The sequence below is a fragment of the Catharus ustulatus genome, chromosome 11 (genome assembly GCF_009819885.2).
Source record: "Catharus ustulatus isolate bCatUst1 chromosome 11, bCatUst1.pri.v2, whole genome shotgun sequence".
NCBI classification, from domain to species: Eukaryota; Metazoa; Chordata; class Aves; order Passeriformes; family Turdidae; genus Catharus; species Catharus ustulatus.
The window spans coordinates 18017061-18037900 of NC_046231.1; the positions used below are offsets into that span (position 1 = coordinate 18017061).

The 20840-nt window shown below is 40.5% G+C and overlaps 1 protein-coding gene across 1 annotated transcript in view; it reads left to right on the top strand.

Annotated features, from left to right (window-relative positions):
- The window catches only part of CDH13 (cadherin 13), a 445458-nt gene that overhangs the window by 411165 nt on the left and 13453 nt on the right, over window positions 1–20840 (top strand). Inside the window, exons 11-13 of the mRNA XM_033069460.2 lie at window positions 4555–4697; window positions 14080–14313; window positions 15475–15690. Coding sequence (XP_032925351.1) covers window positions 4555–4697; window positions 14080–14313; window positions 15475–15690 — 593 coding nt within the window. The remainder of the gene's footprint in view (window positions 1–4554; window positions 4698–14079; window positions 14314–15474; window positions 15691–20840) is intronic.

Genomic DNA, 20840 nt, shown 5'->3' on the forward strand with positions numbered 1-20840 from the left:
TCCTTCCAAGCTCAGCCACTCTGTGGTTCTGTGGAACCCCAAAGTTGGACACACAGAGAGCTCTGAAAGCCTTGAGGACCATGAGTGAGCATGTGAATGCTTTAATGGACAGGAGAAGATCTGGAAAAGCCCTTTAGTGGGGTCACCACTGTCCCTTTGCCATTTCTGTTATAACCTGGTCTGCAGTTCTTGGGATGTCAAAATCTTACATTTTGTCTCAATAACATTGTGTGATGAAGCATTTATGCTTTTTATCCCTTTGATATGAAATCCTCTGGTTGCCTTTCAGTCCTTACCTGCAATGGAAATTAATTCAATGCTGCCTTGTGCTGTTAGGACAGGCTTTGTCACAAGGGCCATGAGTTACTGCCCTGCTCCAAGTTGTGTTTAGCAGCAGATTTCAGGCAGTGGCTTTATATCTGAGTAAAAAATGGAATCCAAACCTCTGTATTCACCTGCATTTCATAATTAATACATCTAATCAATCCACATTGTTTTTCAGTGTCTGAAAAAAAAGTGAATCACAGAATAACAGAATTGTTTGGGTTGGTAGAGCCTTTAAAGATCATCACATTCCCTGCCAGGGTAGGGATGTCACACACTAGACCAGGATGCTCCAGGCCCCATCCTACCTGGCCTGGCAAAATGAGAGCCCACAACTGCTCCAACAACATTGTCCCAATGGCTTTAATGCCACAAACATTTTAAAATTAAAAAAACCCCAAACCAAAACAACACAATCTTGGAAGTCGCATCAAAATGATCTTTACAAAATCAAATGTCAAGATAGTGACAGAACATTACTATGATACACATTAGAAAATTGCTGTTATTGTTTTCATGTCACATGGAATAGGAATTAGAGACCCAGCTGTGCAAGGCTGGGAATGTGCAGATTATTTGTCAGTGTATCTATCTATCTATCTATCTATCTATCTATCTATCTATCTATCTATCTATCTATCTATCTATCTATCTATCTATCTAATCTATCTAATCTATCTATCTATATCTATATCTATATCTATATCTATATCTATATCTACATCCATCTATCTATCTATCATATATCTATCTATCTATCTAATCTATCTATCATTTATCTATCTATTCTATATATATATCTAATCTATCTATCTATCTATCAATCATCTATCTATCTATCTGTCTATCTATCTATCATCTATCTTTCTCTCTATGTTTTTAACCCTCCCCAAAGCTTATAACCCAGCCCAGCCTGGAGGCAGGAATACCTTTATTGTCTCATGGCTAAAAAGCAGCAAAACTGCCTGTGTCCTCAGTAATGAGTGTGCAGTGTGGTTCAGCTGGAGAATTGCTGTGCTGCAATAAGGTTCCCTTTCTGCTCTTTCTGCTGCCATATGCTGCTGTAATTAGTGCAGGCAAAAGGTAATGAGAGCACAGTGGAGAAGAGGGAGCTCCATGGGAAGCAGGTTGATCTTTAAAGCTCTGCATTATGTCATCCCTACATAGAGCACAATGCAGTTTTGATCCAGATTTTTGATGTTGCACTTGTATTTTGGGAAGTATTTTTATCTTTGTCTGAGAAGCACCACTGCTTCCCTGGGTGTGGATATTTGTGCTGTAATTGCTGCACCAGTCTCTCCCAAAAACCTGTGAACCTTTTTCCAGGAGTAGTGCCCGTGATTTTTCAACCAGCCTTGATGAAAAGCTGTTTATAAAATTTAGATTATTTCCATATATCTGCTACTCTATTTTAGTTCTGCACTGAGTGCAAATTTTGGTTTATGCTCTGTTCTGCATCCATAACCTCTTGTGTCTCTTTGGAGGTCTGTGTTGAAGGTGTGCCCTCAAACATTGGAGCAGACAATTTCCAGTCTAAGGGAGTTGTTTTTGCTGCTCTCTTTGCAATATCTGGCTTAGACAACACCAGGACATGAACCCAGTGCAAGGAGGTCACAGTCAGAAGATGTTACACCCACTTTCCCTTCCCTCTTGTCACACAAGCCCTTGGGAACTGTGAGCTGTTGGCACAGCTTAAAATTAAAAAAAAAAAAACCACAATGAAATAAACTCCATGAGCAGCACTAAATTGCACTGCTGCCAAGTAGAATAAGAGCAAACTAAAGAGAAATTGGCACACCAGAGAGCACAGCTCTGTGTACCTCTGATAAATCACTGTGCTCTGGACTGAAGGTACAGGAGCAGCATGTAGGAAAGTTCATGTCTAAACATCTAAAAATGATCTGGTTTTAAAAGCTGCTGTGCAATCCACAGCTCCCACCAAAGTCAAAAGTGGGAAGTGAATCTTTGCATTCAAAACTTCTATTTTTATCACTTTTTTATGATGGGTCTATTTTAAACCTTTGCTAGCAGAGCCCTCAAAGAATGGAACAAAACCCAATCATCTAAACTGTACTGCAATATGCTCTCACAATAAGTAAAAAATGTGGTGGGAAAGACAAAGTACTACTTTTACAATATCCTGTGCCAAATCACAGGTTGTACAATCCAGGTTTTTATTTGCACAGCCAACAGTGCTTTGTAGAGCAATCAGGGAAGATAATACAATCCATTTTACATTCTCATTACTTTAGAAGTGTTGAATCTTCTGAAATGGTTTCGGGGTTAATTGAGAATTTGCAGTTTTACAATAGACTAGGAATTGTTTAGGCTGCCCTTGTTTCATATTTTTGTGCATACCTTTGTTGCAAAGTTATAAAAACAACAATAAAAGAAGAAACAAAGAAGTGGAATGAAATAATGATCTGCATTGTTGCCATTCCAGGCATCATTTTTGTGGGAGATAAAGCTGAGGTATTGATTAATGTTTGAATGGCTGTTAGGAGGAAGGACATGTGGGGTTGATGGAACATCTCACTGTGCACTAATGCTTTCCTTTGATTCTTTTCCACATATTCCCTAAGGGATAATTTCTGTTCCTGGGGAAGCCAGTGGTGAAACTCTGAGTTGCTTTTCTGCCAGCATAAATAAGCCAACTATTTTCCCTATTTATCTCTTTTTCTGCATAAATTCCAAAAGTTTCTGCTTTTCAATTCTGCTCTTTAATTTATTTTAACATCATAAGGGCTCACAAAGATGTGTCATTTGTCCTGGCTGTACATGCTGAAGTTTTGGTGCTCACTCTGAGCACCAGAATGTTCCTGTGCACCACAGCCAGGCTCAGCAGCCCCCAGAAATTTCATTTTTCAATCCTGAAGCAAAGCTGTGCTAAAAAGCAGCAGCCTGGGCAGGGCTGTCAGCACTTCGTTAGATGTTGGCATTTTATTTAATTTTACCTTTTTTTTTTTACCCCCAACAATGTGTTATTTTTGTTTATTCCCTCATACTTGCACTGATTTTTTTTGTTGTTGTTTTTGGCAATATTATCACGCAGGACTTTCAAGTGAATTCACTTTCAGAATGCCACTATGAGGCAGTGCCTTGTCACAGACTCATTAAATAATAACAGGTTCCATGCCAATTACTGGTAATTTAAAATGTCTATAAAAGGTTGTATGGTGGTTTATGACCTATAACAATTCACTACAAAAAAGATAAACAGGTTATTATCCCAGGTATTGATTATATGATTGGAGTTTTGGTTTAAAATATGAACACATTTAATTGGAGACAGAACTGGTATCAGTTAATTCAGCTCTGGTTGTTCTATTACTTAATATATTTAACTGAGTACAGAATTAGGCCCTAATCATGAATATTCTTTTATTTATTGCTTCAGTCACACAGGGAAGTTCCTGGTGTGTGAACTCCACAGTCCCTCTAAACATTTCCAGTTTTGGGGGCTGAATATTTGTGTAATGAATGGAAAAAGAGCACAACAGGGAATTAAATTTTGGGGGGTTTTGGAGGCAGCATTTCCAAACTCTGACTGAGGCAACATGGATGTGGGTGAATTTAATCAGAAGAAAGAGGAAGCTCCAGATCCCAGAGTGCAGAACAAATGTGTGCAAACAGGGCTGGGTGCAACCACATCCCCATGGTCCTGCTGAATTCATTGTCTGACTCTTTTTGCTACCATTCCCCACAATTTAGTACACTTCCAGCTCACCCAAAATAACTAATGGTGAGGGAAAAAATATAAAAACACTCAAATGCAAATTAAAAATACAACATCTAGTCCAGCTGGAATTTTGAGTCTGGAAAAAGGAGGGATGTGATAGGATTCATGAGGACAGTGTGGATGCAAGGGCCTGTTGGAACTGTTCTGGTTGTATAACACAGTAGGATAATGTTGATTTATTGATTTGTCTGCTAAACTTTGAAACATACACATATATATATATGTATATATATATGTGTGTGTATATATATATATATATCCTCAAAGGAATTGACTCAAACCTCTCTCTACATCTCCCTCTGCCAGCTAAGCCTAACAACACTGACCTGTCTCTAAGGAAATGCAAATTAAAGGCAAATTAAATTGTGGTTTTCAAATATTAGAGATCCACTCGTGAAAGCCACTGAGTGCAAAGCCAAATTCCTTTGCAGCAATGCAATTGTTCTATGTTCAGATCCACAATTTGATAACAATTTCTGCCCTTTTGTCAGGTATTCAGTGTACAAGGACCCAGCAGGGTGGCTGGAAATCAACCCCACCAATGGCACGGTGGGCACCACGGCAGTGCTGGACAGGGAATCTCCCTTTGTGCACAACAACATCTACACTGCTCTGTTCCTGGCCATCGACAGTGGTGAGTACCCCCTGAAACACTAATCTTAGAGAAATTAGGATTTTAGTTAAAAGTTAGAAGAAACTGGGCTTGAGATAGTTACCTGAAACTCAAACAATTGATTGCCTGTCAATTTATGTTTGCTGAGCTGTGCTTGCAATGGGAAAGGATGAAACTGGTGGGTAGGTCCAAAGAACACAAACAATTGCAACCAGAAACTCATTCTCTGCAAAACTGGAGTTGCCCCAAAGCCATTTGTATTGTCATTGATAGAAAAGGTCAGGGAGAGGAAGATTCACCTTACTTCCTCCTTTTGAGACCCCTCCCCACAAAAACGACCCCAGACTTAATTCAAGAAGCCAACCACGCTGCTTAATTGCCATTCCAGCTAATTACCATGGGAAGCAGGGATGGGAGGGGCTGGTATTATGAATATGAATTTGTTTAAACCTTTTGTCAATAAATAGACTCTGTGACCACCTGTAATTTTGCAGTGTGTGTTAGGGGTTACCCCACACTGCTGCCCAGCGCTGAATAAACATTCACTTTGTAACTTTAAATTGTTAGAGAGTCTTTTGTCCTCACAGTTGAGTATCAGTGTTAGACCAATACACATATTTTGGTAAATCACCCCAGCACTAAATCCTTTCATTTCCTGCCTCAAATGCTCTGCTCTGAAAGCTGCAGGGTAAAATTAACCATGTGCTGCAGTATGGCCACCTAAATGTATTAAAGACAATGTCAGAAAATAAAAGAAAGAGGAATTAACTTCAAAATGATGCAGATGTACACATTTTCATGATGGTATACTGGAAATTGAGAGGACAATTTATATTCTATTTCTTATTTGAATGTTATGACCCCCTTTATGCAAACTTCACTTTTACTCCTGGCTTTTTGTTGTGGTGGGGGTTTTCAGTCTTAGAACTTCAATCTTAGAAGCTCAGTTTTAATTTAGATTTATACCTCACTCGTTTATTCCTACACTGATGTCTTAATGCTAGGTGCAATTAGTCTAGAAGCATTCTTGGAAATGTAATAAATCATCCTAATCAGAGTTAATTTCTTCACAATATTTGAGCAGTCAGCAAGCCTGAGGCACTAAATGCCAATAATAACTCATCCTTGATATGCTGGATTATAATCTATTCAATACAATGACAGTGACAATAGAGACATAACTCACCTCCTTGTTAAAATGCAACAATTTTTTTTGCATATTGTGTGTATTAAAGTTCCTTCTGTCAAACAGAATCCAAATTAAGCTATCTAGGGAAAATTCAGCAAGTGACTTTAGAGCAGAGGAAGAAAGAGAAAATCCTGAACGTTCCAAATCTCCCGAGCTAAAGGCACAAAATAAATAAAAGATTTGCCTGTAATAGAACAGCTAATATGCTAACACTCTTACACAGCTGCAGCTGGTATAGCCCTGGTGATGAATTGTAAAATGCTCTTTTTAGGAGTGTAATTCTACATTTTTGTAAGCTCATGACTCAGGGAACACTTGCAGGGCCTGACAGGAGAAAGAAAATATCACCTTAAGTGTAACAGAAAAAAAAATCTGCTGAGATTATGATTTACTTATATATTAATATACATATTTTCCTTAGGAAATGTAGCACTAAACATATTTCTGTCTTTTGCTTGCTACTGGATTTTTTTTTAATGCATCTTAAAATCAGTTGCACTGGGAAATGCCATCTCACAATGAAAGTAAAAATTTGGGATATTACTGAGGGGTTACCCAAAGGACAAAGCTGTGTTTTAAAGGTGAAGTCAGATATTGTCAAGGAGAACAGATGGAGAAAGGAGATGAGTGATTTTGGATATGGGAACCAGCCTGAGAAATGTGGATTTTGGGGGACACCTTTATATTCCAATTTAGGCCTTGCTCATTAATTCTAAGCCCAGAACTTCACTGCTTTTAATTCTCAGATTTTTTTTTCTTTTTCCATTCTGTAAAAATGAGAGAAGGGGAAGCTGTACGGAACAGCAGAGCTGGAGAGAAAAGGAATCCTGTTCACTTGGGGTTCTGAGGCAGCAGCTGAGTGCAGCCCCTGTAATTGTGTTTATTTGTGATTGTCAGTGCAGAGTTCATCTGCTCCAGCATTATCGACTCCTGTGAATGCAATGATTACAAACCACTGGTGTGCACCCAGGACTGCCATGCTAAGGTGTTAATAATGATCATTTCAGAGCCCTGCACTCCTGCCACGTGTGGGAGGGGGAATAAACATCAGAACTTAATTAGCTGATATTAACCTTGTGCCCTGCATCACCTCTGCATTAATTACCAGGCAGCTTGGGGAGCACATTCAACTTAGAGATGGGCTGGGAAGTGGGAAAATGTTCTGCTGGCCTGGATGAATAACTCTGTGGCTAAAGCAGCCAAGGAAGTTTTGGAGTTGATCTCAACAGGTTGGGGTCTGCCTTGTCCCCAGCAGGGACAGCTGGGACTGACAGGGTCCCTGGGAATTGTTCCCAAATTTGTTTCCAGGCCACTGACAATGTGAACTAGCACAGCTGGAGACACACTTTATCTCTCCAACCATCAGAGCTAATGTCCAGCTTGAAATATTGCATTAGATGAGAAGCCAGATTGTGGGAGAATGATATGAAATGAATACAGAACTATTTCAGGGCTCTAAAAGAAAGTTATGTTAACATAAAAAGGGGAAAAAATCAGATTGAACATAACTATCTGCAGGTCCTTAGAGCAGCATTGTCCACAGACTGCAGAGCCCTCTCTTCAGGTTAATAAGTGGAGCCTGTGAATAAGCCTGGGACTGCTCAGTGAGAGGGCAGCCAAAGGCAGGATTGAGAATTACCAAATGAAATAGGGTAATAAAGTGAAAATTTAGAGGCATTTCCAATAGAGCAAATTTGCTTGGGTTAACTGACTTATGGTGAAAAGGGAGGAGAGGAAAAAAAGAAATACTTTAGCAGAAATTCTTTTTTCAAAAGTGGTCAGTGGAGGTTTTTATTTCCTTTGGCCTCTCAGCTTATCTCTGAGATGTGCAGGCACAAGAACTGAGGAAGTCTGAGCTGCCACAGGCTTTCCTTTCCTTCCCTGGGAATGCAGAGCTCAGGTAATGCCCAGGGCACAGCCAGCAGTGGGAACTGGAACCCAGAGCAGCTCCCAGCAGAGCAAGCTCTGCAAGATCCCTGATAATCTTTAACAGAATTTATAGTGAATAACTCGAAAATCATAGAAAGCCCTGTGCCTTAGACATTGCTAAAGGGCATGAGACATATTCTACAACGTAAATACAATTAATATTTAGTGCTCATAACATTAGAGTTTGCAGGTTCTGCTGTCCCATTGTGTTCCATGCTCACCTCTTTATGAAATGACCTCACTTTCGAGTGCTGTCCTGGCTGAGCAGTGGAGGCAGCTGCAAACAAACTGCACAGTGCAAACAAACTGCAAAGTGCAAAGTGCAAACTGCACAGTGATCCTTTTTCCATCCCCTTCTGCTGATGTCAGTAGAGAATCTGTCATCAGTTCCAGCAGGCACTGACTCCTTGTTATTACACTTCAGTGCAAGGAGCAAGTGCCAGGGCATTTTATTTTTTTTATTTTTTATTTTAAGTCTGTAAAGTGTTGGATATTTCTGTCACAAGTAAAACCTGGAGCTTTGTGCTTGGTAGCTCTTTGTGTAAATCCATCACATCTTTATCTTTTTTTGGGATATCACAAAACTGTTCTTTATCAGTAGGACAGGAGCAATGGAGGGGGCACAGAAAATGGAGTTACTCCACTCCAGGAAATAAGTTAGCTCTTTATGAAATCCTCTTTGACCTTTATAATATTATTTCTCAGCATTATCAAATTAACTGCAGCTAAAGGTGGTAAAGTATGAATTATGTTATTCCTGATCTAAACAGTTCCTATATCTTCCCAAACACACTTAAAACAATGTGCAACAGCAAATTTGATGGAAACTGTTAATTCATAGATAATAAATTCTGACCTTTATGGGGGTGCATTACACTTTAAAAAGGACTTTTTGGAAGAAATATCCTAATTTTCTCAGTACATTTGATTTCAGTAAAAGGTCAACGTAGCGTCTTTGGAATTTGAAAACTTTTTATTAAAGACCAGTGTGAACACAGAGTCTCTGGGCTATTAAAGAAATTAAATACTGGTAGGAAATACCATGCAGCAGCGTTAACACATTAAAGTGTCATGAACTGTGTTTAATCTGCGAATGAGCTGATAATGGGGCGAAGTCAGGCTTATGCAAACTTGTGAAACATCAGAGGTTTCATTCAATTAACAAAAGTGCCAACAGCGGTGATCATTTTATTTCCTGGATTTAGCACTCTAATCGCTCAACCCGATGTGGTGTCACAGCATCATTGGGAGCTTTTCTGCCGAGCAGAACACAGAGCAGAAATCCTTTGGGTTTGAGAAACCTGTGTGGAACAGACCCTCCACATGTGCTGCTGGTGTCATCCTGCAGATTCTGTTACCCACTGCAAACTGGGATGAGGATCACAAACCAGAGCACCTCTCTGGTTTTCCCATTCAGCCATGCTGGAATCTCTCCAGGAAAGGTCTTTTTTTTTTTTTTTTTTTTTTTTTTTTCCTGTATTCTGAGAGTTTGAGTCACAATCTGGAAAAAATAAGGGAGGAGGAAACCATGGCTGGAATTGAAGCTAAAAAATACCTGGAAAATATGTGGAATCTTCAAAAGAAAAATTAGTTTCTCCATTTCTTTCTAGAGGTATGAATAATAATTTATCCCCAGATTTACCTTATTTATGCAATAATCACTCTTTTCTTGTGGAATGAATATCCCATTGTGAAGCCTTTTTCTATCTCTTTAAAAACAAAATCTTTGCTTATTTTTGGTTGCTTGACTCATGGAAAACCCACCTGTGTTGTCCAAGGCTGTCACCTGGTGACAAATAATGACACACTAATCTTGCTGGTTGGGTTAAATGCAAACTGAAGTTGAATTCCTCTTTTCTCATGCCACCCCACTGGGGTCCCACCTAAAACCAGGGAGAAATATTCTCCCAGGGAGAGTCTGACCCAGTGTGAGCACTCCACCTTCCCTCCTGCCTTTCCTACAGCACAGAGCTACTGAGACAAAAATTGGGAATAGAAGAACTTCTGCTGCATTAAACAAAGAGAATAAACAGCATGAAAAGCAATTTTAGTTGTGACTTCAGGCTTTGCCTTGAGCTACACTGGCCAGGTTAAGAAAAAAGCAACGTGGACCTTGCTTCTCTGACTGGCCAGTTGCACCTGTGAGCTGTGGCTCTGTTTTAGTTTTCCTGAGCAGAATGAAGAAATAGTCAATCAGGGTCTAGTTTTTACCTTTTCCCGTGTTTCCAAGGAGCAGCTGAACCCAAGCAATCCCAAATTTATTGTGCAGGTCTTGGCACTGCTAATCATCAGAAAGAGAAGTTGTTATTCTGTGCTCTGTGTGATGATGCACAACACCCAGAAAAAACAGGAGTAACAAAGAGATGTGTGGCAGTTTGCAATTAGGACTTTTCCTTACATGTATCTTACCTGTCTTCTCACTCCATGATGTAGGTAATTAAATTACCACAGATTGATTCCACCTAAAACACGCGATTTTGGAAGAAATCAGGCAATTAGTTACCATGGCAACCCAATTAAGCCAGTTTTATACCCCTTATCTTAATTGCTGTATTAATTGAGAAGAGAAAATAAATTGAAGACTCATCCTTTTCTTGCCATTTGGAATTTCAGTAAAATATGAATTGCACACAAAATATTGTTTTAATTTGTCATCATGGACTCATGATTCGAAGAAGAAATTGGAATGCTGAAAACAGTATTTAAGACGGATGGCATGTGTCAGTAGCAATTTGATATGCTGAAAGAGCTGTGCTCTTCTGAAATGTAATTACTCAAAAACAGGAGCTGCATATATTATCTGAGGGGATGAATGAAGGGTTGTAACTTTGGAAGGTTATTTATTTTATATAATTTTGCAAAGCATCTATATGTTAATATCTATGGGAAAACGCAAAGGGAATTTGAATTCACGGGGAGTTAGGGACAAAATGTCAGCATCTGTGAGCAGCACAGCAGATTTTGGTGTCTTCCCCTCTCCTGGTTTCCATTTGCTTTGGCTGAACCATTGATGGAGTTCATCCTGAGCATGGGGTGAATGGAGCAGGGCTGAGTGCATGGGATCCCTGCCTGCAGGGAGGGACTGCTGCCAAGGCACCAAGCACACAGATCTGAGCAGAAAAACAGCATATGGAGGGGAAAAAAAACAGTGTGAGGGATGAGACAGAAATGTGTGTTTAGGTTCTCAGAGCAGCATCATTAGAAAGCATGAAAAGCACTGTTCTCAGTCCTTGTTTGAAGAGCAGGGTGTAAGTCATGACTTTACAGTAATAATTCTGATATAGTTCTGTGCAGCTTTTCATTAAGGTTCAAGCATTAAAAGTATACTAAGTATCTTCTTCTATAACATTGATTATGCTGGTAGCACTAAAATCCAATTTAAAATCCACATTTTCTGTCAACAGCCCTTTGCATTGGAGACTCATTCACCACCAAGTTCTCACTTGGTTTCAGTGTGAAACTCTCCATCCTTCAGCCTCTGTTTCAGCAGCTTTTCACAACCCAGTGATGCTGCCCCACTCCTGTGATTGCCATGGTTAATTCCCAGATGTGCCACCTCTGGCAGTTTGGAATTCTCTCTGTCCCCAGTGGCTCTAAGGGCACCCAAATATTTGAGGTGTTCATCCTCAGGAGGGATGGCCAGTTCTGCTCGGTGGGATCAGGGCTCTTTGGAAAAGCTGCTCCTGAGGATTGTTGGACCCTTTAGGTCTTGCTTTGCTCATTAATTCTGCTTCCAGCCACAAGGTTTGACAATAGAAATTAAAAGTTTTACTTCAGAGTTAAAATATTCAATGGGTAACTTCCCTTTCAAAATCAAAGGTGTCTGGAGATCATGGGGTTTTGAATTATTTCAACAGCATAATACCATCAAATTTATGAAAGTCATATATTCCCAATGGATGAGTTGTGACCATTTTTGCTTGATTCATTTCTTGTTACATTTTTATGACATCTGTGTTAACAAGCCCCAGTTTATGACCCTGACATTTGCTTGTTTTTCTTTTGGAGGTCTTCATGAATCAAAGAAAGATTTTTGTTTAAATCATTATAAATAAACCAAGCAGAGAATAAGTCATTGAAATGGACAGAAGCAATTTCCTTTCTCTCTTTTTTCTGTGTGTAATACTTGCCCAGCCCCTGAACCATACAAAGAGTGAAACATTTGCATGGCAGGGAGAACACAGCCATATCTGTGTGTGACAAAATAGCAGGACATCCATAATGCTGTTGGCTCCTTCATTTCAAAAGGCAGATTTTAATATTACTGACTTCAGAGAAAGATAAGAAGGGCAGTGCAAAAGACATTATCAGTCCAGTGTGGAAATAATGCATTCAAAATTAAAGACAGCAGTTTAATTAAGTGCATGAAAGGCTGGCTTTTATGATCATATTTCAAATACTAGAATGTCTTTTCATCCATTCTGCCGTATGACTTTACTTAATAATATATCAAGAACAAAAAACGTATTGGAGCCTTTCTGTAAATTCAATTAGTCCAATAAAAAGTGAAAAAGAGTTTCTATTTCATTAAAAAGAACTCAGCCCTAACCCTTCTGATGACAGAGGAGATGAGGAGGGAGGGCAAGGCTGGGGAAGGATGAACGTTCTGCCTCTGTGATGCATTTCTGCTCCAGGAAACAGATGAGGTGTCACCATTAGTAACATTTGTTATTGCAAGGACTAATTGCACCCTGCTGCAGGCAGCAGTTTATCAGATCCACACCATGGGGAACTTGCTTCTGCCTTGGGATCTCTCCCAGCACAGCAACAACTCGGTTTATTAAAATGTGTTGTTACTGTGAGGGTTTATGGAGTGGTGAAAAGAGCACAGTAACGTGATTTTCTCCATGCAGGAGAAGAGAAGGAAGCAAGCTGTTTATTTAAAATTTTTATATTTTTATAGTACACTTTGTAGGACAGAGATAGGACACTAACTCATTGGTTTAGAGAAACAGATCTAGCAGGTGTTTATTTTTTGTTATAATTTTTTTTAAATGTTTGCATTAGAGAAAGGTCTCTAGCTTGGGAAAAAAACCCTAGCTGAGCCTGAGAAAGTTAGACTGGAAAAATCCTCAAGATTTTTCCCTGGGCCTGTAACAGCCACAATATGTTATGGATAACTTTCAGTTCTTGGGCTGCTGTGGGCAGGGTGATGGGGGAACCTTTTGCAGGGCTGAACTGTAAATGCTGTGGCACCTTGCACAGGTTAAGTGCAGCCTCTTGAATCCGTTCTGAGAAGGGTTTGTGCTCAGGGAAGGGCAGGGATCACAGTTCCTTGTGCTGGAAAATTAAAAAAAAATTTAAAAACCAGAAAAAAAAAGAGGAATGAACAACCCAGGAGTGCAGCATTTCAAATGAGAAAGTGCTGGCCACAATAAAGGACAAAATGAGCATTCAGAAAACTCTGAGGTGATTTTGCTGGGGTGCCAAAGGGAGCTGGAAGGAGCTGCTGTGCTTAGGGCTGGAGGCAGGGGTGACTGGCTCAGCCATGGCAGTGACTGCAGTTATTACCCCTGTCAGCTCCTGGGTGACCCCTGTGAGATGAGGTGCAGCTCCCAGCCCTGCCCCAGCCGGCAAACTCTGCCTGCCCAGCTCCCCCAGTGCCACCAGGGCTGGTTTGTCACTCACAGCCTGGCACTGAGCCTTGTAGCGGTGAATAAACAACAGCCTCACCTCTGCAGCGGGGTCAGGGCTGCCAAATCACTGCAGAAGGTTTGAAAGTGCTGCCAGCACAGGGTGAATAACCCATCTCATTTCCCAGAGCTGCCTCTGACAGCTTTCACTGCTGCTGACACAACTGCACGTGGCCCTGAGGGCTGCTAGGAATGATCTGCTCCTGTTCTGCTCCTGGGCACCCAGCACACAACCTGATTCCTCTCTGCTGACACTTCTCCTCTTGCTTGTCTCATTCTTGATTCCTTTAATGCTGTGCTATCTATCCAGGGGATGGCTCCCAGTATGTTTCTCTCAGTATGTGCTGATGAACAGATTCTGTTCCAGATATCTATTCATGCCCTACTCTCATTTTAACTTAAAAATATTCCTCTCCCAGAGGTTTCCTTAGAATAATTTTCTGTACTGTAGAGAATCAGACAGGGTTCATTCTGAAAATCAGCAATGAATTTACAAGAGTGACTCATCAGGTTTTTTAAGCAATAATTTCCATATAAAAGAGGTAAGAACAATAAAAAATTATTTCCCTTTGCAAGCCTGCCGGTGCAAATAGGAGCAAGAGTTTATGGAAATGTGATTTAATAAAGAGATGTTTGTTTTTTTCTCCTATAGGTAACCCTCCTGCTACAGGAACAGGAACTTTGCACATCACCTTGGAGGATGTCAATGACAATGTCCCATCCCTGTATCCAACACTGGCAAAAGTTTGTGACGACGCCAAAGATCTCAGGGTAGTGGTTCTAGGAGCCTCAGACAAGGACCTGCATCCCAACACAGACCCTTTCAAATTCGAGCTCAGCAAGCAATCCGGCCCAGAAAAGTTGTGGAGAATCAACAGGCTTAACAGTAAGGCTGTAACTTTGATTATTGTGCATTTATTCCTCCCACTCCTCCATCCCAGTGGTGCTGTGGGAATTTAGGAGGGGTTTTGCATGAAAGATTTGTGGGATGGAGCCACTGCTGCTGCTTTAGCTGTGCTGGGAATGCTGGACCAGCTGCCTGTGCAGTTCTGAGACCTGAAACTTCTCTTTTTATGTTGGCTGAACTTTCTTCTTTCAGTTTGCCATTCATGAGGGGCTGATAATGACTGACAATTTTGTGAAGATTGCTGTATCTCATGGCACACAATTGGACAGCATGAAAGTTTTGCATGGGCTTTAGCAATGTAATTTTAAAACCTCCTAATTTTAAGTGTTTAAACTCTTCACAAATAAAATACCCCAATGCACTGGGACCTTGCACAGTTGGTAAGAGGATCATGAGATTGTAGAAGGTTTGTATGTCAAATTGTGGGCACAAAGCACAACATTTCTTCTTACTCCTATTTCTTTTCTGGAATGTATTACTTTTCTCTGCCACTCTCCAATGTTTTAGTTCGTGTCACAGTCTCAGAAAAAAGTAGAGGTGGATGTGATGGCTGTGCCTGCCTGCAGACAAAGGGGAGCAGATGTTTTCTTGGCTATTCTCCATCATTAAACCACCCCTGTGTTACCTCTAAAAGAATTATCCCACCCACCTGGGGAGCCCTCAGCTCCCCACATGAAGCAGCTCTGGATTTGGAAGGGGCTTTGCTTCCCTTCCCTGCTTTCCCTGGGAAATTGTGGAAATGGTTCAGCAGCTTTGCCTGTGCTTCCTGGAAAGAAGGGTTATTTTTTCCTTTGGCAAGTAAATTTGTGATCTCTTCTTTCATTTTGGGGGTGACATGCTCAGCATTTCAATAGTACATTAGTTTTCACAGGTAACTTCTGCCAAGAATTTGCAGACCAAATAATATATTTAAATAAAAGGGGCTTTCTTTTGGAATAAGTTTGTAATTAGGTTTTGGCCCATGAAAGAATTTCAGTAATGTCTCTTCCCTCCAAATCAATTCTTTTGTGTTTTTTTCTTTGTGTATTCTCATTTTTTTCCTGATTTCCATGACTAACTGGCATTGTTGATGTTGCTTGCAGGTTCCTTCACCCTTCCAAGCAACCAACATTTGGTTAATTCTCCCCTCATCCTTTGCAGATACCCATGCCCAGGTCATCCTGCTTCAGAACCTGAAAAAGGCCAATTACAACATCCCCATCTCAGTGACAGATTCTGGAAAACCTCCTCTGACCAACACCACAGAACTGAGATTACAAGTGTGTACCTGCAAGAAATCCAAAATGGACTGCAGTGCAACTGATGCTCTCCACATCAGCCTGACCCTAATCCTCCTTTCACTCCTCAGTTTATTTTGTAAGTCTTTGCTGAGCTGTAAGCAATGAAGTGTTGTTTATCTGCTCATTTGTACTCTGCATCAGAAAACCCTCCAAGGGAGAAGTTAAATCCACACATTGATATCATAATGCTGTAATTTTGGGTTCGTTTTCCATGAGGGAATAGCTGTGAGAAAGGTGGGGAGAGGGGGATTTTTTACAGTAAAAAAATAAATAGCAATGAATGTCTGATTGTCAAATTAAGAAATAGAAGCAATAATTTTAAGAGGAATCAAAGGGAATCAGAGCTAACATATGATAAAGTAAGAAGCAGCAGCTGTAGGAGCAGATTTGTGCAACGCTTGCTTTCATCTCTCCCCACTTGAATTCAATTCAAACCCAGAAAGGGGAGATTAAAGGTGTTTGTGTAACAATGGCTGTTCTGGGTCACCAGGAAAACGAGGACTGTCTGCTTCAATCTATTCCTCCACATAAAATGTGCAAGTGACTGGAACATAAGGAACTTATTTGAGATTCTGGGCTTAGAACCACCCAGAGCTGATAATCAAATGGCCAGTCTGGGTTGGAGGGTGGAGAGAACTGACAGGTAAAAGAAATTTCTGCTGTTTCTGGAAAGGAATTTTGTAAATCTCATTTGGAAAGCTAACTTGAATTGGAAGTGGGGAAAAAAAAAAAGACAAAACAAAACCAGAATGACTCAAAAGTTGGAATTCAAAGCCATGGAATCCGTAATTTAAACTGGCTAGTCCTGTGACAGCTGCCAGCAAAATTTTTGATGCAGTGTTAGTTTTGGATTTCTATCTGTTTCAAAGCAAAAGCTGTACCCTACAACTATGATAGTAAATCTGTTATTTCAGGACCGTTACCTTCACCTTATACAAACAGAATACAAGTCCACAAGAATACAGCTAACAGTCACATTGTATGGCGACTTAAAACCTGAGCCATGGTGAAAGGCTTTGTATTCTCCATGAGAGAAAATCTGCCAGGAGGCAGGGGAGAGGTCAAGGCAGAGATCCTTTACACATCTGAGGCTTGCTGTGTGCTTGATTACACATCCTGTCCCTGTTTGCTTCTCCTTTTATCCCAAAAGGTTGGCATGAAGGTCGACCTGGTGCCAGCTAATGTTTGTGATGCTCTTTGAAGATGAAAAGGACTATATAAATGCTAAGTGCAAATTCCTGTTCTTAGTCTCAATCAGTGGCATCTCAAGTATCTGCTTTGGCTTTGGTTCAGCTGCTCTGGGTTTAGTCTCCTGGAACCAAATGCAAACTTCAGCTGTTAAGAGTAATATGTTAAAAATATTTGACAGGGTGTGACACTATTGCAGCAGTGATATAAATATGCAACCCATTGATTCAAATATGTTCTTGTTGCCACTTCATAAATGTTGCTGCTGCTACGCTAGGCGTGACTTTCACCACTGGAATTACTTTCTTATCTGACGCGATTTGCACTTGAACTTTATTTACATTAATGCATCTGCTCGGAATACAATGAGGTGGAGAGAAGCTTTTAACTTTGGAAAGTTATTTTCGTGTTGGTTCTTTCCAGCCCCACCAAGAAGGCTGATCATTTTCCTTAGGCTGAATCATAAAGCCAGTTTGAAGCTTTGGAAAGCACTTTTTGAGCTGCTCTTCTTGGCTGCAGGTGCTGCTCAGCTCAGCTGTGGGTGGAACACCCCAAGGGCATCCCAAGGGTGTTCCATGGCTGTCATTCCATCTCTGGAGCTGTCACCCAGCCATGCCTGTGCAAAGCCAGCCAGCCCCACAGCTCCCCTGAGCGTTTTCCTCAGGTGTGAACGCCTGGAGACAGAGCAGAACCAGGCTGGGAGCCAGTTAGAATAATGTGGTTCTGTGTTTGAACTTCTCTGAAATGTGCTGCTATCATCCCCTTCCCAATTCATTTCCACACACAGATTTTTTATGGCCGTGATTAGCTCCATTGCAATGTTTTGTATAGTCCAAATATTTATCAGAGTAATCAAAGATTACGATGCCATAAAAACAAAGAGAACTTTAGTGCTTATTGAACAGATGAAACGTCCCATTTCCAGTGGCAAGTTATGGGTTTAATTTTAGCAAAAGCCCTTACGTGGCTCACTTTGCTCCCTGTGTTTGTGTTTTATGAGGCTCTTGTTCCTGGGAGGTAAATCCTTCAGTCAAATGAACTTTGTTACTCATGCCAAAGTATTTCTTTTTGTATTTGACATCTGGTGTGAGGATGGATAGCCCTCAGAAAGAGCTGCTCGTGCTGAAAGAGCCCTGCCTGAATATCTTTCCTATAGAAAACATCTTGGTATTATCATTTAAATGGTGCAATTATTAGCTATACTTAGAATATGTGCCTCCTTCGTAAATCATGAAAGAAGTCAGATGTGGCAGATTTCTGAAGTGTCTGAGCACACAAGTGAAGAGCCTGATTAAAACTGAAATGGATGCAAAACCCAGCAGTTCCTCCCGTTCTGGAGATACCCCACTGTGCTCACTATGCTGAGGGATAATGGGATACAGACTGCACAGTTGCCCAGAAGCCCCTGGGAAGGAAGATATGGTTGGAACAAGAAAAATTTAGGAGTTCCTGGCAGCTAGAAATAGAAAATAGAAGATGCCAAAATATATGGGCAGATTTGCACAATGAAACAAAGAAGTGGAATTAAAAGACGATGAACACAAAGTTGATTGGAAAAAGGAACCTCTTTGCATATTTTCTATTTAATTTAATTACCACTGGGATTTAATGAGTCTGGAATGCTGGAGAGTGGACAGGCAGAGGAGTTTCCAAAGTTACAGCAGGTAATGGTGACAAATATTGGGAAGATTATTGTCACTTGTCATTAAAGCAGAGCCCATGTTTAAGATGAGAATTCCTGTGGTGACATTTTGTCCTCTATCAGATTTTCCTTCCCATTACTGGAGATGAGACAGGACCAAATGTTCAGATATAATTCCCAATTTAGTAGTTCAGATTGAGGGGAAAAAAAATTTAAAAAATAAATCTGGGTTCTTTGTTGGGGAGGGGAGCTACAGCAATCAGTTCCTTGAGGAAGAGAGTGAATGGAGAAAAATGCAAATCTGTCAGGAGATGTTTGGTGCTGGTCTGAGGCTGTCCAAGATGTCCCTGAGTGCTGCATTGCCTCAGCCACCACAGCTAAACCTGCTCTGTTCAGAATTAATGGAGAAAAAAAAGGAAGCCTCAACACCACCAGAATTACAAACAGGTTCCCTCTGGAAGGCTCCTCGAGGTTCTCAGTGAGAGAGCAGCTCTAACATTCCACAAGGATGAGGGATGGAGACAGAGGCAAAGCCAAACAAGCAAAAAACAAATTTTTGTGCATTTTGACATTAAAAAAAACCCCAGCAACAAAATCTCCCCCAGGCCCTATGGGAGAGTGAGAAAGAACCACTCTGGCTGGCAGAGCTAAGCTTTAGATCTATTACAAATTATTTATATTATTATTAGTATTTAAAGGAGCATTTGAATCCTGGGCTTTTGATTTTATAATAACTATTTCACTTAATTGCATAATCATAGAATGGTAATTGCATGTCATATCTTCTTTTATATTCTACCAACATAAAAGACCACGTTAGATTCAAATGTGTGGAATGAAGGGAATAAAAGAACAACCAAAAGCACAATAGTCATGTCAGTAATATTTTACTTAAATTTCCTTGCTATAAAAAGACTGGAATTTGAGCATTCCATGTTGAAAAAAAACATTTTTTAAAACTTTTTTGGCTATCAACCATGGATAAGAAGCTTTTTTTGCTCACCTGGCCAGTTGACTACAAAGCTCTAAGTTGACCTGAGCTGGAATGAGTAAAGTATTCCATTATTCTGAACAGAAAGTGAGGTCCCAGATGAGAGGGAAATGCTACTTTAAATAAATTAAATAAGCTGGAGGTCTCTACATTGCAATTAATTTATTAAAGTCAGGGTGAAAGGCCTCAGGTGTGTTTGAAAAACAGAAACTTGCACAGATGTCTGTGCTGCAATTGCAAAGAAGCCTTAGAGATACCCCTGAATTTAATTTCCTATTAATTTCCACAAACTTTTCCTATTTAGTGCTGGCTGTCCCTCACTACATTGTTTTTTTTTCTGATTTGAGGAATGCAGCTACAGGGCCAATAGAGAAAATACAGGTGGCTTTTTTTTTTCCTTTGAAAATGATGTATTTATTATTAAACCACTACAAAACAAAACAAAACAAATCGAATTATATTAACCTGGTGGGTTTAAATTTCCATGGAGCTGGGCAGGCAGAGTTAATCCTGCAGTGTTATCTCTCACCCAGCTCATTTTTCAAAGCAACAGCAGCCCCTGTATCTCTTGTTTACCCCGTGTTATTTGTGCAGGAACATCAACTAAAACAATGAGTTCCTGAAAGGCACCAGGAAAAAAAAAACAAATCAGAGCAGGTTCCAGGTGGAACAGCCCTGGAAGGTCACTGCTCCTTCCATCTCCTGTGCAGATTTGTTACCTGCACATCCCCACTTTTTGTGGTCAGTGGTGTCTCTGGAGCTTGAGCCAACCCAGTGTTGTTTTAGAGTCTCAGTATTCCAGCCTGAGCACTGCAGAAAGAGTCAGGAGACTCTTCTGTTGTTCCCAGAGGTGTTTATTTTATCTAATCTCAAAGTTCTTTCCCTGCCCAGCCCAGGTCCGTTCAGCAGCTCAGCCCCAGGCACACTGCCCACCCTGGGGTGGGATTTTCTTTTTATACTATAAACTACAGAAACATTATTTACAATTATCTTCCAATACCCATCACTTCTATTGTACAGTCTGGTTCTGCTCTAAACCAATCTAAAAGTGCCAACATCACCCAAAAGATGGATGCAGGAAGAAGGAGAAAGAAGGACAGAACACGCCCAGGTTCCTCCATCCTGACCCCAGACCCTTATTATAAACAATCTTAAAAACCTACTTTTACACCTTATAATAATCTAATTTACACTCTACTTATTTTTTTGTGGCTTGTAACTCTTCATGCAAAGGTGGTAATTTTTCCCAGGGTTTGAAATCAAAGGCACAGGAGTTTTGTGCTCTGTGCCAAGGCTTCTGAGCCCCCTCCAGGGTCTTGAGCCATCCAGGGTATCCAAAGGTATGTCCTGGGTTCCCAAAACTTTTCAACCTTTATGTTGAGTTCTTGGCTTGGTTTTAAACAGT